Source organism: Sipha flava, unplaced genomic scaffold, assembly GCF_003268045.1.
Source record: "Sipha flava isolate LNK unplaced genomic scaffold, YSA_version1 0_pilon_pilon, whole genome shotgun sequence".
Lineage (NCBI taxonomy): Eukaryota > Metazoa > Arthropoda > Insecta > Hemiptera > Aphididae > Sipha > Sipha flava.
Genome location: NW_020271713.1, coordinates 5082610 through 5109219, shown reverse-complemented (window position 1 = coordinate 5109219; position 26610 = coordinate 5082610). Strand labels below are relative to the sequence as shown.

The following is a 26610-nucleotide window of genomic DNA, read 5'->3' as shown; positions in this document are numbered from 1 at the left end:
AGTCTTGGGAGGCCAGGGTATAACTATACAAATCGAAGGTCCCTTAAAAAAAATAAATAAATAAATAAATAAAAAATATACACAAACGGCCTTATCTATTTATTCGGGACAACTGTTAAAATGGAATAGATAGTAATAATAAGAACGAGCTAAAAACAAACTATTGTCCAATGAACAATAATATCACAGTTGTTTGTATAATATCTGTATAAATTGTTAAATGATTGATGGTAAAATGTTTTTGATATATTGTACAGTCATAATGTATTATTCTATGCTAAAAGAAAATCTTGGACCTGCATCCGAGCCCCATAAAAAAATATCAGCTTTAAGGCCCCGGCGTTTCTCATCATTTGCACCCTCACTAAATTCAGCACTGATTAGACACACTTAACAGAAAATGCTGTAGCACTATAAGCCCTATAAAAGTTTTACTTGTTGAAATGGACTGTTGCAATAATAATTAGAAACCCGTTGTTTTTGTTGATTGACCAACCTACGAGTATATTATAAACTAACGTTTCGTAAGGCGTCTTTTGTACATGTGAATAATAAATGTATTTGCAAATATAAATGGGCTATCCACACACACACACACGTGGAACGAACGTTGTATGTTTTACAATCAACCGTGTTCAACAAAAAATTAATGAATTTATATTTACATTAAAAAAGTTAAGGAATGCCTGATGAACGCACAGTATATTGCGTAGAAGGTGAAACATTTGTTAATAGACATCTTCAAAATCGAACTATTTAGGACAAAAATACATGCTATACCACGTAGCTTAATAATCATAATGATATTTTGATAACATAAAATCTTAACAATAATGTACTAAAATTTGGTCCCAAGTATCTAAAAGTTTATCTTTCAATTTTGAACTTTTTATCATACTATAATTCATGATAATATAATTAGAACTGTGTATCTATAATATATCCTAAGTCATTTTTATACTTATATTTTTACAATGAAAAAATAAAATTAGATTTATGTAGTTATGTCTCTATTTTACTCCAAAAAATGTTGATCTATACAAACCTCATACCGAACCTATTGTATTAGTTGTTATAATATGCCATAAATACTACAAACAATGTTAATGTACCTACCTGCTAATCCGCTCACCTAAATTTTAAACACATATAAAATATAAATAATATACGTATGGTTAGATGTTATTGGTTATTGGTTCGATGTTAAATTGTTATGTACGGAAAAAAATATTCCACCTCAATACATAAAATAAAAAGTATATTTTGTCTCGTGATAAAAGGAAAAAAAAGAAAAAAAATCATAAATGTAGACATAAAAAAAAATGTGAAAATTATAGGTTTGCGATAGCTTAAGTTTTTATACTTATAAATCATAACTTTTGTGATTTGCTGTAATTTTGTAAGTATTGTTCATCAATGGAAAAACAAATAAATGTAATGGCACTATTAAACGTTAAAAATGGTTTTGAAAAAAAAAAGTAGGTACCTGCTAAGTCACTTTTTTTAAAAATAAAAAGAACATTGAAAATAATAATAATATTTGTAATTAATGTATTGTAGGTGGGTTCGGTGAATGGCGCCTCATAAATAAAATGTTAATATACAGCTAGGTGAATAATTCACCAATTATTGCGTCTCCGATATTTTTTTTCAAGTAGGTGAATTGCGTTCACTATGATAATTTTCTAAATGTTTTAAAACAATAGAATTTCAAATAAAGTCAATTTTTAAAGTTTATTTTTGGGTTGCTTTTCTTCCATTCAGTTGAGGTTCAAGAGTGATTTCAAAATGGTTTACTATCCATTTCATTCATTGAAGATGAACGAATTAATAATTCCATAGACTACACATTTAAAACTTACATTATAACAGATGCAAGTTTCCCTCCAAATCTTTGGGCTGAATTTGCACTAACGAATAATTGGACAACCAACATTTGTGAGGCATTTCAATTTAAATGAAATAATCTATTTATGGTTAGTCATCCAAGTATTTATAACTTTATTGATGTTTTAAAAAATATTCAGCCTAAAACATACATAGAAATACGAAGTAATGGACAAAGAAAATCCCATCAAATTGTGGAGAAAGAAAATTTTTTTCGAGAAAAAATCATTGAATGTAAAAATAAATTGTTGACCAGATTCGAATACGTCAAAGCCGTTTCTTTAAATTTTTACTTGTTTAAAATATATAATACATTATTATAATTTAAATATAAAATATATTATATTATACTATTATAATTGTTTTTACATAAATGATTGACAAATAAATGAGTAATATTGATATACAAATATGATATTAAATTACAACAGGGACGCAATTCACCTAACACCTTATAGAAAATGATTTTATATAAAAAAAAAACTACATAATGGAACCAAAATGTATACCTTAAATGGTATACGTGACAAACATATCGGGACTAATTTTACGCTAATAAACATGCGGTTTAACTGGTTTTTCTTTTATTAATCATCTTGTAAAAATAAAAAATAAAAACATTAAAAAGTTACTGATTCGTTTCGTTTAATTTTACATTTATAAAATGGTGTTATACATTGAAAACATGTCGTCTTTTCCTTTATATACTTTTTCTCTAAAACATATGCAAGACCTACATCTCTGAATATAATATATAATAACATCCTCCTTTGTGGATCTAATTGATACCTAGACAGCCTCTGAACGGTTCATCAATTAGTTTATTGCACAGATTATGGAATGCTACGGAATCCTGCAAAGGAAAAATAATTCAATTATTATGAGCAAGCGAAAAGTTACACTTTACGTTTTTAATATTACACGTGGGATATACTTAATACAATCATAACTTATAATATTTATATATATGTCATTGCATCTTGAATTATAATAAATAACATAATTACCATACGCATTAAGATTTTATTATGAAGTGTGACTAATCAGTATATAATTGAAATATCAACACGGTGTTATGTATTACTTCGAAAGTTTTTAATTCCATGTTTTTCGTAATTTCCGAGCCATAGTCGACCATTTTGTATTGCCGAGTTGATCGTGGCAAATGTAGTCCAATTTCTTTTTTGCGCTCGGATAGTAGTTTTTTGTAATCAGGTCCATGCTTGTAAATGTCGTAGACGGTAGACTCTCCGAATTCGAGCTCTTTGAATTCATAGCCTAGATCCTTGGTCTCGGAATGAATAATAGTCCCGTATAAGGCATTGATATTCTTGAGAAAATTTGGTAGTATGGGCCGTAGCTGCTCCAAAAAATAAATACAATCGTTTTCATTTGTTTATCGTTGCTGTTAATATTATTAAGTGGACGTTGAAAAAAAATGAAAAAAAAAAAATTTTGCATATTCTTTTGTTACAATTTCCTTTTCTTTTGGAATCGGTCCGCACGCACGACGTCTTAGAATCACAACGGGATGCTGTAAAATGCCTTTGTTTACTTCTTTCGGGTCAATTTTAAAATCTAATACCATCTCGGTTTCCCATTTCAAGTGTGAAATCTGTGTGACGAAAAAAAAAAATAAATATGTGCGCGTGCTCATTCAATAAATTACTTAAACTGTAGGTGTTTATACTATACTCTTAAATCTGTTAAAACTTTCAACGGCTTTGGTATACGTAAAAGCAAATTCTGCGTACGAGGTCTCCGATTACTTCGTTTTTTTCTCAACTGCAGTGTATTATGCTCGAATAGACTTGTATCGACCATTTTCATGATTTTGAATGTTAAATTTCTACCGAGAACTGTATTGTATGAGGATAATTAAAAAAATCTTAGTTAAATTTTATGTTAACAGTTTGAATAAGATGGGCAATTTATAACCAAAAGAATAGATACAAGTAACCGTAGAAACTGATGAATAGGTATATTCATATATATATATATATCAAGGCATTTTGACAACTATAATTTTAAAATTCCAAAAATTATCAATTCACCGTAATTTAAGAAAATTCTTATGCTATATAATAAATGTAAAAATTGTCCTCGTATTAACACAATATTCTTATTAAATGTTATATTGTGTACATATAAAAATAAATAAATTATCTGTATGTTGTATTTAGGCTTTTCAACATATTTCTTTTAAAGTTCCTAAGTATTTCAACAGTTGATACTTTGTTAATTAAATGACTTGTTACAAAATAGTGGAAAAAACAACAACATGAAAACAGTGATAAAATTAATAATTATTATAGTTCTTCTCAAAAAATATACTATTTAAAGAGTGAAATTCGGTATCTATTAATAAAGTGTCATTTACAATGTGGCAACGTATGATATATATTAGTTAGATTTATATTAGTATTAATTATATTATAATTAGTTTTTGGAGAATTATACGTAATGATAAGTATTAAAAATATAAAAGTGTAGTTATTAGTGATGCATAAATTATAGTAATATTTCTGATATTTAATTGTATTCGTATTAAAAGAATTATTACATAATTGTGTGAAATTAATCGTGGTTTTAAAATCGTTGAAAATGTTATCAAAGCTAGTGCACGTAATTATTTTGAGCGCGTAATTTCCAAAAGGGATGGTAACCTATACAATTAAAAATTAAATCATAGAACTCACGACGAAAATAATAATGTATCTTAATAATAATACATTAAACAACTATAAACGGCAAAGTTAAATATTAAAACTAGTGATAGGAATTATTCGATTATTTGAATATTCAAATATCAGTATTCGATGCTACAATACAATACGTAACGCAAATTATTCGTTTAAGTTTTCGCGCAACACAAAACGTTTAATAATAATATTATATGGCTTATAGTGCATAAAGACCTGTGAGAAGTGGATTCGAAGCCAGCGATATTTACTCTTTGACAGGACAATTAAAATACAAAAATAAAAATTGTGCAAAATACTTGAATATCATAATTAAATTATTATTTAATACCGTATAAACTATAAATCACTATAGCGAGCATCGATTAGAACGAGATACTGCTTACAAGCAAAACGTTAGGTCCCGGCACGGCACATATGATTGTATGTTAAAATATACATCTACAATGAGTATGGTTATTACGAGTTATCGGCTATAAGGAGCAAAATAAAGCTAACTACGAACAGGTACCTGCAAGATAAGAACTATTTTCGTATTTAGGTCGATTAATCATTGACATACATTATCTTTAGTTGTGTAGATATGGATTTCTTATTAATAATAAATAGTATAAAAAGGTTGTTATGGAAAAAACGGATAAAACAAATTAGGTATTGTAACATCGAATACTGAACTATTCGAACGATATAATATTCGAATATTTGAATTATTCGCGATAGAATTATTCGAATTTGAATCTTCGGATAATTAGATTATTCGAATATACATTACATTACTAATTAAAACATATAATACATAAATGTAAACTCTCTTCGTTCTGATAATACGTAACAATTGTAAGTAGCTCGAAATAAGCTTTCAAATGGTGTACTTGAGAAAAAATGTATAGAGGTATCACTCGGCTTACACTAGGTCAGTGAAACAGCCGCGAGTTTTGACCTCTCATAATAACGTTTAGCACAACAAAAGAACCAAAATAATTGGATATCCAAAGTTAGTTATACCTTGCTTGCTGTTCAGGGTTTGTTCGAATTCTAATCAGTGCGATTGCAATGACATGATTCGTTTGACGTATTAATTATCTTTTGCCCGTGCTAACGATGTACGGGTATTCCATTAAAACACCATCGTTAAACGTCTTGTGAAATATGTAGAAGTAAATTATTATTGCTGAACGTTACATTGCAGAGCGGACCGATCGTATGTTTTCTCGGGGATAATGTCGAGCTTACTCGTATCGTTATTATTTATTCTACGCATATAATGCACCGTAAGCCGACGCGCCTTTTGAATAAGTCTTGTCGTCAGATGGCAAAACGTCAACCGTTTACTCGCCTGTTGAATGTTTCTAAATAATAATAATAACGTGAACAACATAGTGTGTGTTTGGTGCGTAAGCGTATGCGTATGCGTGCGTGCGTGTGTGTGTGTGTGTGTGTGTGTTTAATACATGTAATAGTAGTATATCTCGCATTCGGCGAGTTTCGCAGTCGAAATACATTTTTGCCGTCATGGTCCTGGTCGGTTTGCCGCAGATGGCAAACGAATAATAATGATGAATTGTAAAGGACAAACATACATGCAGAGTGGTCCATTAGCGGCGACTGTGGCGGTGTTCTGTGATCGGCCGAAAGGGTTTGCTTTGATTATTATACAGACGCGCGCACACGCGCTCGCACATATACGTATAGGTATACACCATTAGGGTTCAACACGTGCCCCGGTTATGGCTAAAATAATAACAAATATCACGCGAGTCCTGAAATGACGTATGTATAAGGAGGACAAAGTAAACACGGGCATAATACACATAGATCCGTTTGACGGACTAATATTTCAAAAATCATCTTCCACATAGTAACACTTGGAATATGTACAAAAGTCATGAACCCCATCATCGCCCTGTTTACATAATAGTAATGATAATACTATTTCCTTGTACTCTATTTTCTTTTTGTCGTAGTAGGCATTCGGTAACGTAGGCGAAATACAAGTCGAGTAAACGAGATTTGTCATTAAAAAACTTAAAAATGTCAATGAGCGTTCCGCAAATTAAAATTAATTATTTTTGTATTTATATGCACTTTATTACTAAATTCGTAGATAGGAAAAATCGTGTTACAGAAAATCCGAAAAGAAATGTGCAAAAGTCATAACATCTGGATACCAGTCCCGACAAACGATTGAGGAATTTTGAGTGACACTAATTGTATGAAAACGTTTAACTTGCTCTCATAATATGGTTAATTTTATTTTCATCTCAGCTCATTATGTATTAATATAATGTATTCGCCTGGGATTCCATCGTTTGATCCACAAAATATATAAAAAATTATCGTTCGTGTTTGGTCACACAAATCGTAACTGATAAATGCGTGAGCATTTAAGTGTGTTCATAGACTAACCGGGGGTCACGGGGTGAACGCTGTTACCTTTTATCGATCCGGTGAATTTGAAAAAACTGGTTAAGATAGACTTGGGCCGACTGTCTGTCCGGTTAATGACAGCTTCAATCACATTTTTCCTAGTGATCTATGAGATTGTGAAATAAAAATTACGTCACACTTGTAAATATTATTCGTGTACTATCTTGAAAAGTTTATTTATTTATGTGAATGTGATATTGATAAGTTTAGTTTTATTTCTAAAAAACACCAAATAATAATGCAAAATCATTGACACTTGTAACGTTAAAACTGAAGTTTATTTTTTATAAAAGTATATACGTGTGTATGTGTGTGTGTGTGTGTGTGTGTATGTAAATAGAAAATAATGCAACAAAACATATTAGAATTGACGGTGCTCGATATCAATGTATTTATACGACCGTGAAGTCTGGACGTGTGTGGTCCGGAAGTATACAAAATTGCAGTAATTTTTGCAAAAGTGATACCGTCGAAAGGATTACGAAGTGAAAATGAAACGCGAAAAGACAAATGTAGGATAAATGGCTATATAGCGAAAGAATTCGCGTGCATTTCAGACAAAAGTATAAAATGAAGCAATAAAACCACTATTATAGAATTTATTCAAACAATAACAGTCGTTCAATTCGAGAAACTGGATTATCTTAGATATTTCAAATCATCCGAACTAAATAAATTATTAACAATTAGCTATTACGAGTAGTTGGTATTTTTTTCTTTGATTGTTATTCTTCAAAATACATAATAAAAATGACTGTTAGTTATTATGATAATAATTACAATTAATATTACATTATTTTAATCGAATATTGCGAAAATAAATATTGATAATAAATGTGTTTACTACAATGTTAACACATTATATATAAAGTATAATATATACAGTATAAAAACAAATGTTTACTTATGTAATCTCTAAATAATTGAAGTTTAATTAGATAAAAGTTCAACAAATTTAGATCTTGTGCGGTAGAAAGACATTTTTCGATAATATTATGATCCTTAACTTGATGTGTATGTATTAATAATTCGATTACGCGATATGAAAATTATTTACAACTGCAAATTATCATTGCTTGTCGATATTTTTAATTTTCTACATCAACAATTTAAATATTTTTACGTAAGCATTTTCAGATTGTGATATTGAATTAAATAAAATATTAATTATAGTAATAAGTTAAGTATTATTTATAGATGTTATAATTGATAAACGACTACGGAATTCTTGTGTAGTCTTTATTTTTGAAAATTTTTGAGGCTACTTTTGAAATCGTTTATAAAACCTCGCCTTGATTTTGTTTATGAACAGTATTTATTAAAAATCGAAGATTCACTTTATTTTATTTTTCTATGCAAAATATTTGCTCATACATTGTATGACATTTTTTGATTCTGTATAGATATACTGTAAACACATTTAAAAGTATTTTTTTTTACTGTTTAAATCAATAAATATTCATGGGAACTCTGAAAATTGACATCTGACATGTTTTGTATCCTGACGTGTACTCGTAACACGAACAAATTAAATCCGTATTTTTTTGTAACATAAGACTTGCTGCAAATTAAAAAAATACTTCTTAAATCACACGGGACTACATCGAGAAGAAATTGATTTATTACAATGGTTGATTAAAATAAATTCATTCTAACTAAATAGTCACTTCGTGAGCTGTACATTAACGATTTCCTACAGTAAAAAGAGCATTTGAATTTTTTAAAAAAATGATTACTGACCAACTTAGGAGTAAGTCATCTCTTGGTGCTGTAGTGTGCCGCCGGTCACTATTCTAATTGACATATTTAATGCAAGTTAAGTTTTTATGTTTTTTTTTTATTTATATTTATTATAAATATGTTGTTGAGAATCCTGTACCAAAGTCGACGAGAAGTAAGAGGCGCTTGCGCGGATGTTTAAGAATGGTGAGTTAAAAATTAAATGTACTTTTCCTAAGACGTCGATATGACAGCCAAATTCAGAAAGAACAAAAAGATTAAAGAGGTTTCGGTTTTGTGAACGATTAAGGGGTTCATTACATTTTCAAGAAACCGAAAGTTACAAATAACTTTCATTATTTATTTTGCGTTCACCTTTTCTGATTTTCCAGTGTTTTATGTACGGCCGTGGGCGATTTTCAACAAGCGAATCAACTTATTGAACCATGCAAAAATTACGTCTTTAAAACAAGAAATACTTTTGTGTTAGATAGAGTGTTCAAGTGTAAATCATAATACGTTACCGTTTATTAATAGTACGCGCTGTGGCAGTGAACAATATTGATTATTTTTATGTTATTTTTGTTCGAAACATTGCATAATCGTCGGGTTATCTGAACACAATACAACCGGTTGAATTCGACAGTGAACGCATTCGACCTTTCTGACAACGTACGGACGCGTGCATGCGTGTCGTTGGTAAATCAAAGACCAATAAAATGTCCGCGGGGAAATGCTCTGAATAATAATAACAAACAAACAAGCGATTGTATAGTAGCACTCAAAACGTCATCTTAAAATGTTCGCAGCTTATTGTTATTGCGTAGACGTTCTGTTTTAAATGTTCGGAAATCGAAAAACACTGATTCAATATTTTTGCGTACTCACGCGTGCACCGAACAACGTGCCCAGAGAGTAGGTATACACCACGCGAGATGTCATGTAATGTTTACAATCTTATTATTTTCAACCAGCGTTGTATGCCTGGTGAATTATAGAAAAATAATATTTATGACGGGCATTGGATCGAACACAATTCATAATTTATATTTGTAAAACCAAACCGAGTTTTGATTGTACAACGCGATCCTGTATGGACAGTTAAATCAAACATGGAGAATTTTCGAGTTTGTCGTAGTTATCATAACTGTACATGTTCCCGTGTTAAATTCAAATATTTCAGAAGGAAAAACGCGTGGAACAACTCTATTGAACACCGAACTCTAGAAAAAATAACAATCATAATATTTTCACGGATTGGATTCCACGACCCGTCTACGACAGTATACACAATTATAATGCGGGTCCGGTGCTCATCAATCACGCCAATTTTGGGACACTACCTGTATGATATACATGTATTGCGCCGATATAAAATAAGGTAAACTAAAAAGGTACACATAAATTGCGCTAGACAATTTTTAACCGTCTAACTGAAAAAACATATAGGTAAGTTCTTTACAAGAAAATTTATAATTTCGGCAAATGATAATTTCTCTACCAAGTTCATTTATAACTATTTCCATTTTATAAATTCAAACACGAGCCAAGACGACTACACGTACAACGCGTGAAATTATACTGAACAATTTTACGAGTTTATTTTACAAACGTAAAATACTAGTCGACAATTAGTAGATGACTAAGTCAGGAAAATTTTATAAATAATAAAAATAAAAAATAAAGAAGTTCAGAGTGTACGTAGTGTAACAATAAGATGTATAACAACCAACTATAACAATAATGTATGGTTGTTTATTACGGTTTCATTCAACTGTTGTTATCATTCTCAAATAGTGATATAATCAAATAATCAATGAACCTGTTTGATAATATGTTCAAATCATTATTAGAAAATTTACATTTTATTGGGTAGATAAAATTTCAAATACGGTTGCTCATAATTATAAATATTCTACATTTTTTAAAAATTGTAGTTATAACTAGTAAATAATGCTCTAAAATATATTTTTGTTTACTCCGTACCATGTTAATTTATTATTTTAATCAGTGGTATATCTTGGCTTTTTTTGGAGGTTGTGTTGACAATACTTTTTTCTCCACAAATATTATTATAGTTTAATCATAAAGTCATTAAAGTAAGCTTCGCTCCCCCTCAATAACTGCATAAAATAATGTTAAAGTTACACATTTGTTGAAAATTGTTAGGATTTTTAATCAACTACTTATTACATTAGATCAGTAAAAATATCAACATACTCGTAATGTTTCATTAATGAGTGGTAATAGTTATACTTCTATAGTTTTAAATAAACTTATATTAATAACTCAACATTTTATTGTAAAAAAAAATTTAAGATAACTATTTAAATTGTTGGCTATAATTATTACTAAAATAAAATATTAATTAATTTTACAGTATTATAGGAAGATGTCTTTTTTTACTATCAATTCTTCCAATACTTGATAAATATGCACTTCAATCATTCCCCATTAATAATTACTTGACGTCAGTTACAACTCGAAAGGAAAACGCGCACGGAAAACAAATGTTATAAGTACAGGTGGATTAATTCTGGTAAGCAAAAAATTGAAGTTCTTTAACTGGTTAGAGAAGATTTATGTTATACATTTTGTGGGAGGTGTAATAAGCGTTGAAAGAATTAGTTCTCAAATTTGCAAATATTTTTCGTAAATCTAAATTAAAATAAGTATAATGCTAAATCATGCATAATGTAATGGTATATCGTTAAATCTGAAATTGTCGAGTTTATTAGTTACCAAAACGCATTAAGAATAAGTTGAAATAATTACACTATATACTATGCTTTAGTTTCAGATAAATTATTTTGAATGTAATAAAAACATATTCATTCTGTATATGACATGTATGCGTTTATATATTTTTTCTTTATACGGCTACATGATGATAACCTGTTAACTTCTACGGTATATCAAACAATGCGTTTATAACATAACGATAAAAGTGATTTTAAAATGTTAATCACCTATACATTTATAATTATGTGCAATATAATTTGCTAATATATTATTTGAACTATATTTTATGTATTACGCGCAGTATGGGTTTACGTGTGGAAAAAATTTAAACATAACTTATTCAATTTGATGAGGTCTAACTGTGCACTTGAATCGACCTTCGATTAATTTTTATTTCGGTGCCGTACCTACATCTGAACATAGCGTTTGTCGTCTGCATTAATTCATTAATTATTATTACATAACATGATCACCAAAGGTGTTACCCGTTTGCGTCATGAAAAATTAATTCGTTTTGGGTATGGCCCATTTGCGTCAAAATAAAAAAGTTTGTTATTTCCGACAGTCTATTTGCGCCCAATATACTGCAAAAACATTTTATTGCTGTAATTCATTTATTTTAAAAACGTCCTTTCTTTAACGTAAAATAAAATTATTTTATGATTTAAAAAGCAAAAAATTAACGTGTTACGAATAAGTTCAAATAGTTGTATTTAATTAAACTGAATGTTATGATGATTTGTTAAAAAAATCTTTATATTTTGTTTTTGATTTATTTATTATGATTATTTTAAATACTGTACAACATACTGTTGACTATGATTTAAATAAAATTGTATAATTAATTATTATTTTAAAATATATTTATTAATTTATCATAAATATACCAGGTACATTTTGCGTGAATGGACTGACGAAAAATACATGGTAACTTTTTTATTTTAACGCAAATAGGCGATGCTCATTACCGACAATCGTACTTAACACATCGCAGTGTTTCCTTATACTTAGTTAATATGATATCAACACATGTGACGAAAGTCTTATCTCATTTTCTCTCTCATTCATGTAATTATTTCATATAATAAAAAGATTACAATATTTATTCAAGAAAAAAGAAAATACAATTTATGGTTTCTTAAATAGTAAATACTAAGAACTATTTGAAAACGATTTTTAAAAAACGGATACATATTCATGTTTAACAAACTGTAAGCATAATTAAGTTTTTAGTAACAATATAACATTATATGTTTATTGTTTAAATTCATATGGAAACATTACAAATATAATTTATTATTAAATGTACACACACACCTTTAAGCGAGATAAATTGAATAATACTATGTAATACATTTTTTTTACAACTGAACTACTTTTTTATTTATTTTTTTTCCTTAAAGAGGTGACATTCGATTATGATTTCAAGTAAAGTATTATAATTGGAACGCAGTTAGGCACTTTCCGGATCATGATGTTGATGTTGTTATCGTTTAATGCACTCATTTTGTATCATCGGTATAAATGTAAAATACGCAGTAAATGTCATAAAAAGGAAATGCGAGGCGCATATTAAGCGTTAGTATTACACATATATAACGCACTCTGTTTAGAAGTAAAGGAATATTATGTATATAATAGTAATATGTATAATAGTATTATGTATTTGCTTTTGGTTTATTAATAAATCGTTTAAATGCACTGTGTGAATAATGTTCATCGTATGCTCTTAAGTCGTTTTCTTTTTCCGTTTCTTATTTGGAACATAATTAAATTCTATAAAAATTATATTTGACTATGAATGTATGACTATGTATAAAATATAATATGCATACAATACTCACAAGCCCACATGTCAGTGACCAACTCAGTGACATTAGTACAAAGGTCGTTGAATAATGACATCCGCATTTTTTACGTTTAGGTAAATAATACTTACCATACAGAACATTATGTAAAAACAAATTTGTTCATTAATAAATGTACTATAATGGTTTTGAAAGAATATTTTGATTATTATAAATCATTCATTAATTATATACCTAATTTTTCGAATCTTTTATAGAAAACTTATTATTATCAATATTTGGAGTTAGTTTTATAATGCTATCATACGTATTTGAAATTAATTTTTCTTATTAAGCACGAATTATTAATGGTAATAAGACAAGTATTATCGGTTATTGTTAAATTATATTTTTAGTGAACTATAAGCTTAAAAACCAAAAAAAAATATCTATGGAACAATCAAATATTTCATCACATCAAATGCTATCGCTCTATAAACTATAAACAGTGAAGACTATATTTATCACCGATAATTTGGAAACATAATTGCGTTAAAATATTTTTTTCTCATATTTAACAGAATATAATATATTTATATTATGCACATCATTATCTTTGATCGAAAAAAATTATAAAAATACAATACCTCTTTACAATCATTTAGACAAGCGATATTTTCAGCTAGTGTTAATATTCGATGCGTTACATTATTTACACAGTATATTATATACATGGTGTCCTACCCGAGGATTTACTTATTACGACATCTCAAACAATTAAATTTTTTTATTTTTATGTACTTACTTTTAAATTAATTCATCGTAACTATAGCTCGCAGGCCAATAAAATGTTTTGTGTATTAACATATAACTTAAATATATTTATCTCCGTGGAGGCGTATATATTATTATGACATATTACAATGTTTGCTAAATATAACACATCAAACGTAAGTCTTGATGAAAATCATAATTGAATCCATATAAATGTTTAAATCGAAAAATCCCTATTCATACACCGCACCGACCGAAACTAATATTAACTAGGTGTAGTGAAACAATGTTGTTTTCCAATCTCAAGAAATGAATGAATCAAAGTCATTGGTTCAACTATCAAGAATGATAGTGAAAAATGATCATATCCAGAGCGACTAATACATTATGCAAGATTAGGTAATGATTTTTTTTTCATCATACATGACTCACTGATTTTAAACACACAATTTAAATGTATTACAATATTTGTTTGTCATTGTGTCGGAATAGACCACAATAATATATTATTTATCGACCAATGAAACTCGTTGAGATTTTCATTCACAGCTTTCTCGTACATAGATCATTGCGATGCTATACTCAGAACATCTATTAAAAGACTTAATGAATTTCACGATCGTCAGTCTTTTTATTGTTGTTTCGATCCCATTAACTTTCGCAGATGTCACAACAATGAAGGCTGGGCAAGTTAATGATATTATTGAACTCATTGTGATAATAAATAAGTTAATATAATTTTTTTTTTTTTAATGTATGTTTCTATCGTAGAAAATAAATTATTTTAACAGGTCTAATAAATATAGGTTAATAATAATATTAACCTATATTTATCAAACTCCGTCATAGGATATAATCTTACGAATAAAATTATTCAAAAAACTTGACAAAAATATAAGACTAACATACTTATAATAAGATTAAATTTTTCGGTATGATTTGTATGTTAATTTATTTTTGTTTACTTATATCGGTGATCGAGTTTGCTACTAAAATCAATGTAACATCATATGGAAAAAATAGGGAAAAAATATGTCTTCTTTAGCGGTCAAAATTTCAAATGTTATTGTTTATGTTCATGATCTATGACTAAATATAAAAGTGGTAAATTTATCAATTTGCATATTTATCGGTAAGAATATGATATGGGTACACAATAATAATATTATTGTGCACCCATTATATTATAATATATGCAATAAGTATCAATATGTACAAAGGGTCATTTTTTGACATAAAACACTAATTTTCATGATCAGCATACGCATATTTTATAAAATACTGTGTTTGTATTACATTTCAAAATCATATATAAAAAAGTAAAAATGTAAATATATTTCTATCGATTCGTTCATTATAATTGGTATTATTTATGAGTACTGAAAGCTTGATCAAACCCGTTATACGTGTAAGGGAAAGTGCCTTGAGACATTTTGTGGTGTGTCCTTTTTGCCATTTATGCCACTTACAACTTGTCTAAAATAATTAAAAAAAATAGGAATAATACGACTGTTTAAACGTTGAAAATTGTATAATTTTGTATAATTTTATAATATAAACTATGTGTATATTAATTACGTTTCGCATCGAGCATTGTTATTGTTGCGTATAGTCTCGACTCGTTTGTGATTTATGATATTCGATGGCGAGATAGATAATCGTTTCGCCTATTGTCAGTCGTCGTTTATCGCGTAAACGTAAAAACCTCTCGTGTCGACTGCCGAGTTCATGTAAACGTTAATCTTATTATAAAATAGTTTTATGTTATATAATTTATTCAAATTCGTATACAGTCCATTATTATTATTATTATTATGATAAAAAGCGTGTGTTTATTAAAATTTATCCTGGCGTTAAAACTTTATAAATTCCAGCAAAATCACATACAACAGTTATAATCACATTATGTACGGGTATTAAGCACGTTTTTAGTATTTTTCTGGTACATATTTTTATTAAAAAAAAAATTAAACAATCCTCTACATGTTATATATTTTACTAGTAGCCCAAAGAGACGAACTGAAAACATTATTTAATTATTAAGTACCATAAAATAGTAAATCTAAATTACATAATATTGTGTAGAGTACAGATTTGGGTAAAAGTTAAACTAGTATATACGTTTTACAAATTACATTTTATTGAGCTTCCGGTCGAGATGAAAAAAAAAACATTTCTGATAAGATATCGTTCGCACATAAAACGCTGTAGATAAGTGTTGTATGCTTAGCCAACTGAGTGCACATACTCGTATAATGACTGAATAAGAGCAAACATATAAATAATTACAGTTAATACGGCTTCTAGTAACTACACGAGTCTCATAAATGAACTTTGTTTCTAAATTCACATCGATTAAAACCCGGAAAGAGACTAAGTGTTTATCCTCCGTTCCATAGTTTATCGAACAAAATACTGGAAATGAGTGGTTCAAAAGTGAGTTCATATTTCGAAATTTTTTGTAGCTAATCAGAACGATTGCTTTGTAGTATGAAAATAACGATTATACTCGAAAAATGATTTAGAGCGAAGCGTATAGTGGTTCATTATTATTCAGAATTTAACGACTACATTATTTTTGATTATTTTTCAATGTTAAAGATTTATAAACATCATATTCTGAATTGTGTTGAAAGTATAGTTCAGCTATATTATAATTTTAAAAATAAAATCAAAGTTATATTTAATAACAACTTTTAAATATTTAATGTTAAATTCATTTTTTTTTTTTTAATTCGTAATATTCACTTTAAACGTAATTCATACATTGTTTGATACTAAATACTCGTAAGGTATTTTTTAATGTTAAACTTACTTATTTTAATTAAACATTATTAATTTACTAATTAATACTATCTTTATTCTTCGTGTATAGAAATACAACTAAAACATAATACAGTTAATCAATTTGAAAAAAATCCCCATAGTATTATAAATTCTAATTGTGTGAACGACTTGGATGGATTACAATTAGTTGGACTGTTAATTTACTTAAAAATAAAAAATTCTAAGTTCGAAAAAATTAAATCGTCGTGGGCGTGTTAAATTTAAATTACTACTAAGATACATTATAATATTATTGTGGCACAATAAGTATTTTCTTCGATCCCATCGGAATATTATATCATCGTACTACAACTGTGGTTAATATACAGTTCGATACTCAAACAGTGCATTGTTGCATTAAATGAATTATTGGTTTGAAATACTAAATATTATAACACAATTGGTCTGACGTGTGACAATTTTTTCCCATGTCTGTATATGATGGGTCACAAACACACACACACACACACACACACATATCCGGCTTCATGTCGTGCTGTGTTGGACGCAAATCACCCAGTGCCAGGATGGTACACCGCGGTTTGTCCTTTCAACGCTCGCCGAAGCTACCACGTGAACACATTTGAACTTCTTACATGTTATCTACAAAGAAGTCGTTGCATTTTGACACCTGGATATTGGAATCGCCTGTAAACATGTGATGCAAACAAAATTCATTATTATTAGAAAATATGCATGCACACTTATTGCGTAAACAGTTGCTATCGCAGAGTTCCTAGACAAATATATCTGAAGTACCTGGCTAAATTACAGACATCCTATTCGATACAGCGCAAATAGTATTATAAGCTTAATAAAAGATTGTTCAGTATCGCCACAAAAGTAAAATCTTTGTAGAGTTTCGCGTTAAAATGCACCTATTAATCTACGAACATGTATTGTCTATGTGTTTTCTGATCATGCATTTTACTAGACCGTTCAAAATAAACACACATATGCACGTAGTTATTATGCTTGAACAACACTCGACTCGTAATATTCTTGTACCGTTTTCTAATTGCTTACATGAAGACGGCACTCAAGGCCCTTGTGTCAGTGCTTATCACGAGTAGAGCTATGGAGAACATGTGATCGATTTATCTGCGTAAACATTAAGTTACACTATACGTGGGATCATAAGTTTTCTACAACCATATCGCGCGGATCGATCCAATATCGTATGCGTAACCGCTGCACCGCAATCTGGTGCCCATAACTGATGTACGAATAGTGTCGATATCGATTGTGTGACCTATAGTTGGAAGTCCGGTTCGAATAAATACGAAAAAAATTAAAAATCATCGGAGTGATCGTTTTTCACATTAAAAACTATGTTTACGAGCGGAAACAGTTACAGTATCCGAACCCAAAAACTATTGTTGCGTTCGTTGCACTTATTCTATTCTATCTATAATTAAATATTCGATCACGAATGCTTATACGTTATCATTTCAAATACAATTGATTTTATAGAAATACCGAGTGAGTGAGAGTGTTTGATGATCGTAGAATTTAAGAATAAAATAGTCTTATTTTATTTGGCAATAATTGTTAAAAAAACATATACAATATATGTATATTGTATATATATATGTATAATATATAATGTAATACGTATTTATATATATATATATATTATATTTTATTATGTATATATATATATTTACAATTATTGCCTTATACATTTATGGGTAGATTGATTCTACTTAACTTTGTTCACTGATTTCTTATTATTAATACACATTTTTTTTTATTGGGTTGTGCTCGTTCTGTAATTCCGTTCACAAGTGTTGTGTATGCCGTTGAGATACGTGAAATAATGTCAATATTCGACTAGGTCCCAGAAAACGATTGAATATAATTTTAGTGATTTGAACGATAGAAAAATCATATGATGTAACGTCATCAGTATTTTCCCTCATAATTCCGATAATGTAAACGAATTTTACAAAAATAGATTTGAATAGAATATTTTATATAAAAGAATTAACACTAATAGCCCGGTCATTCCGCAATATAGTCCGCAATATCCAGTGAAGGGAATGTATTACACTTGTTATCATTTTCATAATACTAATATATGTAAAGTTGCTGGGATTCGTTGACGTTGATACGTTCGAGTTGTGTACGAAAAAATCCATGTAAAAATATTCTTATTGAAACTACTGTTATTAGTATAATTATTATAAAGTTCATAATCGGGTGTATTTGCTTCGTCAACAAATAGCAAGTTCGTTTGGAACGCAAGCCGTTATTAAAATCGACGAAACGGGTCTTCAAATAGCAGTTTAACATTTATAGCGAAGCAGTTATATATTTTTTATCTATACATACATCGCTGACGTATACCTACTGAATTGCATTTTATATTGATAAATAAACAGTCATTCTATCCATATATTTTTATATCTACATACGTATATGCATATGAGTAGTACCAAACATTTAAGAATTGAAAAGTTTTGATTGACACGTTTGTGTATATCTACATAATATGAAATACGTATACAGTCAAAAAATAATAAAATAATGTGCATATGTTTTTAACTCCCGATGACGTATTCGTTTTACTCGGTTACGTTTTTGTTCAACTCACAAGTAGAATATCGAACTCGTAAGTCGAAAGATATTGATCTCCGACATAAACGATGCATATAAGTGCACAAAGACTGCGTCCAGGATAAACATTCAGGACTGACCAGTTTATTTGTGTAATCTGAGTTGTATTTTTATTTTTAAAATTTTGAATACTATTTCCCTTGTGTCGATATTAAACTAATATTTTTATTATAATACAAATGAGTGGTGGAGACATTTTCTAGTAAAATTATTCAATACTTTATATACAATATATATAAGTATACGCATTACTGCTAAAATATTGTTTAAATATTAGAAATGCACTAAAGATATATTATTATTATTATTATTAACGCCCTTTGAGGGCAAAGAGTGTACATAGTGATAACATATAACAAAGAAGATCAATAGTGATTATAGAATATTAGGAATTGTGACAAAAATATTACATACAATTTTACACACACACACATATATTATATATAGAATGTAAACCTAATGTAAGTGCTAGCTATCAACCGAAACATTTAATTCAAACTTAAGTGACAAGTGCCTTAAAAAATGATATTGAACATAATTAAAACGTTGAATATAGTGTTGAAATATAATACACGGTACGATCAAAATCAGTATTTTTATTTGAATACTGTGCGTATAGTAATGAATTTGTGGATTTTATTAAATTTCAATATAGCCATCATTAATTTTTTTTCAGACGGCAAATAACGTGAAAATAAAATAAAACTTTAAAATCATCTTGAACAAAAAAAGTTTAGTCCATCCACATTCCTATTTGAAGCAATTTTTCTATCTCACTAAGCAAATTTGTTATTTAGTCTTTAACTTTTAAGAAAATTCAAGTATATAATACAAAAAAAATCTATTAAGTTTGCTGTCGATAAGATATTATTATAAGTAAAAAATAAAAATAAAACCGTAGAAATTATGTAGGTTATTTAATACAATTGAAATATGATGGAGGAAAAAAACTTTGTCTAGCCGAATATTTAATCTGATACCACGGGAAAATGATCATTGTAAATAATATTAATTGTTGTGAATAAGAATTGAAATTCTTTGCGAAATAACACCGGTCGAGACGTTTTAGGTTTTTAAATTATTGAAAAAACAGCAAAAGGCTGTATGATATTCGGATTCGGATGTCGGAACACTAAAAATGCATGAATACAGTAATGTTGATTCGTTTGAAAAAGCGACCAGAAAATTTAAAAAATGAATACCCCAAAGATAAATAAAAACAAATGCAAATGAAAACGTCTATAATGTTTTACAGTTTCCAGTAAGATTTTTCTGAGCAATAATAATCTGTTTATAAATTATTGTACGATACGTGGATATTTTGCGATCTGTTTGTCGGTTAGAAGCTACGAGTGCAGTCATTAAACCGTATAGCCAACGTTTTCGGTTACGGCATCTGTTTATGAAATTAAAAATCTTAATAAGTACCACCACACGTGCATACCTACGGCGTACCAGTGTTCACTGTGGGCCAAACGTGTGGACAAACACGTCTGCAGCGGTGCAGCAGGTAGTCAGCTGTTGCGCGAACAACGGGTTGGCCCAGAGCGCAAACTAATATCTATAAGTATCCAAGTAACTGTGATATCGAATACGAGTGAATGGAAAAGTTGACATTTTTTTTTTTTTTGCCCATAAACGAAACGATTTATGTATATGTGTGTGTGCCGTTAGTACAACGTGTACTGTTAATTAATTGGGATAATTATGTTTCCCGGTGTTCAATGTAGCATCTTTTAAAACGTAAACGCGTATACCATCGTTATATCGTATACGAATCTATGAGACATCGGAAGACTGCGCAACGTATGCGGACAAACAGGAACGCGCATTACACTCAGACATCGGTCAGTGGGGACGACCGACCCTCGTTTCGCTCTTTAGAAAAACGCACAATCCAAATTGTATGTTCGAATAAAATATTTGTTTTCACAGAACCATATCCACCAAACAGAAGTTTGTTTGTCTCTCCCCCGTGAATTTCCACTTGTGCGTCACCCTTCATACGCATGTATTATGTAGGTCCACCATTGCAGAATCGACTGCGAGCAACACACCAAACGTGGCTGAATTCCGTCTCGGCGATTCGAATACGTCGTAGTAACGCACCACGTCTTGTTTCTAATTTTTAGACATTCCATTTCGTGTAGTTTAACCGCGATACGATAACGACAGTTATTTAGTGTCAAGTGGTTATGAGTATGTGCAAACATCGAACGAGAATAGATTTTTTTCCACGGTTGCGTTTGAAGGGATGTGTTCAGTACTCGGTGATTGGCGAATAGTATTGTGCAGTGCGTGCCATCACGATTTCCGGGTTTCCATTTAGTTCACTCGAGAAACGAGGAAATCTCGACAGATCGATATGTGCAACAATACAGTGTTACAAACGTGTAACAAAATCAATAAACCCATAGTTGGACGGTTACACTGAAATTCTAAACACCGTCATAATGTACCGTGATAAATTCATTTGCGCGCAGTATAAGATGATATGAATAAAGTAAACATTTGAACACGAGTGATTCAAAAAGAAAAAAAAATAACATTTTCTCCCAGTATGCTTGATGATCGTCTTATAATATAATGCTCCTACTGCGCCTACGATCGTAAAACGTCCGTAGAGGAGAGAATGAAAATGTCCATTCGGAGCGTCGAGATAATAAGATAAAATTCAAATAAAAAAAACTCCACGAGAGCAATCGTTAATAATCGATTGTTGATCGATAGCGAGGACGAAGTGTTTTATTCTTCTCTCGACACCGTAAACTCGAGTACGAGTTCTTCGGCACGGAACGTCGGAAATCGGTTCTCGGAACGTCAACAACATCATCGTGGACGAGGAGCGTGTCGAATGGGATCGCGCCGGGTGCGCGGACGCGATGAAAAGCTCTCGGGGAACAAAAAACACCTGTGACGGAAGACTGCCTGTGGATCGCGGTGCGCATACTTCTCGGCCGTCGGTGCGTGACGTAGGCGTGCACGGGCCACGCGGTGGGTACATAACGGGTTTCGGATGTTGGCGAAGGGCTTTGCAAGGTTTTTCGATTCAACCACGACAATGACGGCGATAATGATATGTATATTTCTCTCGCGGCGAGCACATTTCCGACAACGCGAACAACCGGTCGCCTCCTCGTCGACCGTGACACACTTATAATAACCGTGCGCCAACGGACAGCAGCACAACAACAACCCTTTTGCGACCGTTTTCATAGCGATTGCGGTCCCTCCGCCCGGGATCGTAATAGGAGCCGGGCCCGTACGGGACCATTGTGTAAGCGTAGGCGCAACGCGCACGAGCACGCGGCCTCCGGCGCAGCTGCCCGCGTCACACAATATTATGTTCGATGTTTACGGTTCCCGTTGAGAGGTTGCCCCTGGGGCCACCGCCGCCGTCGTCACCCGGGGCGAATGTGTGCATTATGACGTGTGTGGGCGGGTGGGTGGAGGAAGGGGGGAGGGAGGTGGAGCCGCTATAAGGGTTTGCAGCGGGACGCGCACACCACTAACCCACTAACGGTGTTCGCGCCGCTCGTGACCGCGCGCGCAGCACCGGTGGTGCGGTTTCGCAGCTGACAGGTGTGACACGAGGAAGTTTTTCGCCCGGTGTGGGGCCAGGGACCGGCGGGGAGAATAATAGCGACGACGATGATAACAATAATACTCGTATAGAGATATTTCTGCGAGTGCTAGTGCCGGTGTGTGCGTGCACGTACCATTGTGTGCTGCGCTTCGCGGATCGAGTGGTCGCCGCGGCGATGGGGTTAACGGAGGAAAACACAATTTACTTTTGGTAAGGTCGAAAGAGGACTCGTGCCGAAAAAATAAAATAAAAATAAGAACACAATAAAATCGTGTACACGGTGTTCTTCACTCCGGCTGTACCCACACACGACCGCTCGAACATTGTCCTGATGGTTTTTCACCTGTGCGCGCGGTGCAGTTGTCCAAGACGCGCTATATTAATGCGCCGCACGTCACTGGAACTCTGTTATTTCGGCTTTCGAGGACGACCCGCCGTAATACAGCTATAACGGGCTGTGATCTGGGACGTATGCCTACCGCTCGGACCGCGTAATGTCGAATCGAATGTTTCTTGAACATAGTTGTTTTTTTTGAGAATCAAGACCGTTTTCATGACACGACTTTTTCATTTTTTCACCCTCTTAGCAATTTTGTCATAGATTTAGGCATAGGGCAGTCATAGGGTTTCATAGCATAGGCACCTCTTGCCCCTCCCAAGGGAGCTGCGGCCTTGATTTTGATACACGTATATTTATATCCATTTCCAATCCAATTAATATATATATATATATATTATGTGTATGACAAAAAAATAGTTAAAAGTTCAAATTTAGTTTGAAAGTCATTCCTATAACAGCTTTAAAAACAAGTATTTAATTAATCGCCAACATATACTTTTTAACGTACGTCTAATTACTATAATTAGTGATTGAGAATGTGAAAAAATAATAATTTTATACGTTGAAAATAAAAAAGGAACAAATGTCGGTTATAACGATTACTCATTTTGACGTTCAGAATCTGACCACTTTAACGCAATGCCGTGTAACTACCATCCGTGATGAATTTTGTCTTGGCACTTATTTTATACAAAAATACCCAATTTTAATTCAACAAAAATGCGCTCTCGTACTTTGCTGCGCCCTTGAAAACCGCCAATTTCACCAACCTCTAGTTACGGCACTGAACTAAGGCTCACAGCAATTGTGTTACTGTTATAACGATTACTGTTATTGTGTTGTGAGCAAGAGTATTATAATATTAACGCATCATATGAACACGATAAGAAAAAACAGTGGTAATTAAGTCGGTAAGCCACGATCGTCCAGTTCATGGTTAGGCCAATGCATGATTCGTGGTCATGATCGTGTATTTATTGTTAACATGTTTAAAAATTAAGAACTGTTAACGGATTTTTTAACGAAACCGACGTAACGTCCACTGCGTATATGTATACTCGTGTCGCGTATTTTTTGTCCACATTACCATACCGTGTGCGCGACATATGCGTACACTAAGTTTTCTGCACGTTCCGCAATTTAAGGGACTGGACTAAATATGTTAACAAAGGACCGGAATCGAACCTAATCGTTTACTAATTATTTTTTTTAAACCAGACCGGACTGAAAATTCGATTTGTTAGAGTGGAACGAACGCAGACCACCGGTCCAATCTAACGAATTTCGGATTGTAATCATTTTTGACCGGACCTGGTCGATAATACAATATAATTCGATAATGGTTCGAACTAAAATAATTTCGGACTGTAAAAGTTTTGAATTAAACTGCATAATTTGGTATTTAAACTTCACGTAGATTATTACAAAACTGTACATGGTTGATAATACGAGGCACGTAAAAAGGTACATAATATATTGTATATAAATACAAATTGTATCGGACAGCGCTGCGCGGCAGCTGTACACAAGCCCACCCATGTTGCCATTACCATAACGAGAATAATTGGAACCGTTGATCTTGAAAATATGTTCGATAGCAATTATTAATAGGTACCACGAACAGCTCTGAGACGTACACCTACAAAATGCATAATACAACGGTACGATTTTATAAATAATATTTTTAAAATTTAAAATCATAGTTGATGATCGATTTTATACGAGCTGTAACCGCCCAACCGAATTACATTTTAAGAACCGGACCGAACTGAAACGAATGTAGTTCAAACCAGGACCGGACCGAAATCTTTCATAAATATATGGGGTCGGACCGGACCGGATACATCTGACCTATTTCTGTACGACAAGACCACGGGACCACGCAGAGCCGCTTTATATTTCCTTATTATACAGGGTCGTTGGAATATCGAACGTTACCGCCGACCGCACTCGACATTTTGAACGACGCGAGTGCGCGGAAAACACTTGCACGAGGACTCTTTGCAACGCTTCGACGTGTAAAAAAGTAACACGTGCACTGAAACGCGAGTACATCATAAACAAAACAGAAGAGCACAAACACAACAAAATATGATGTACCGACAATGGGTTACGCGCGGTGTGCACTCGACGTCGTAGGCCCGTCTGTTTGTTCAACACCGAACGGCAACAATACGCGCATTGTTGTCGAACGAGGGACGACGGTACGAACGATAACGATTTTTTTTTTTTTCTTTCTTTTTACTCCTATCCCGTTCCCGCGCACGATATTAACGTAATTAATGGTGTTCTCGGTGCAACGCGATTTTCCACCGAAACGTAAGTCGATTTCGGGCGCAGGGTTTAACGCAGCTCATCGTCCGTCGAACGATTATCATTGCGTCCGGTACCCCGGTCGCGTGCACGGTACGATGATTCGAAACGCGCACGCGGACGTTGGTGTACGCGAAACGCGCTGATGCGCGGGATTCGCGCGGACGATAACAATTGCAGCGTGTCGATGCCGAACAAGGTGTACTGGATCGAATCATCGCCACGGTGAAATCGAATAAACGACACTTTTCAGCTGGTCCGAAAAAAAAAAATTCGGATCGCACGGCCGAATAGAATCGGCGACTTTTGATCGCGCGTTTTGTCCAAACTACGGATGTGTGCCGTGTTTAATAAGAACACTATTCGTATAACGACCCACACATATTGTCATGGCTATAAGTATACACTTTTTGTGGTTTCGTGAACGCGTGATTCAAATGTGCTGTTGGACTTTCGCAGTCGAGAATGCTGTGCATGCGTGTACGTGAAAATTGATTTTCGAGTAACAATGTTTTAGTTTCAGACAACCTCGCTCGTCGCATAAAGTTATTCTTTCGTTGAAACGTATTTCGTGTTAACATACTAAACAAATGTATAGAAAATTATCTCATTTAGCTTACGGATACTTGTTAAATTATTAAAAAAAAAAAAACCAAGATGATTACATGCACTTTATTCTGTCTATTTTCATGATGGGAATTATTTCAAGACTATGTATCCAAGTTCACGACAAACAGACGAAAGTTACCACTAATAATAAAGAAATCGCATAGTTTTAGTTATCTTAATAAAGTTATACAAACGCATTTTGTTACCGTAAATTTAATTTTAAAGATTAGTGTTACAGATTGTCAGTGGCGTAGCCAGGATTTTCAAATGGGGGGGGGG

The 26610-nt window shown here is 31.9% G+C and overlaps 1 protein-coding gene across 1 annotated transcript; it reads right to left on the bottom strand.

Moving 5' to 3' along the window:
- Positions 1 to 2651: 2651 nt before the first annotated feature.
- On the bottom strand, positions 2652 to 4846 carry LOC112679219. Its single transcript, XM_025548940.1, has 5 exons — positions 4806 to 4846; positions 3583 to 3746; positions 3362 to 3502; positions 2972 to 3247; positions 2652 to 2740 (listed from the first exon to the last, which is right to left on the bottom strand). Exons 2-5 carry the CDS (start codon positions 3715 to 3717, stop codon positions 2666 to 2668), a joined length of 627 nt encoding a protein of 208 aa, XP_025404725.1. The 5' UTR covers positions 3718 to 3746; positions 4806 to 4846; the 3' UTR covers positions 2652 to 2665.
- Positions 4847 to 26610: the final 21764 nt, after the last annotated feature.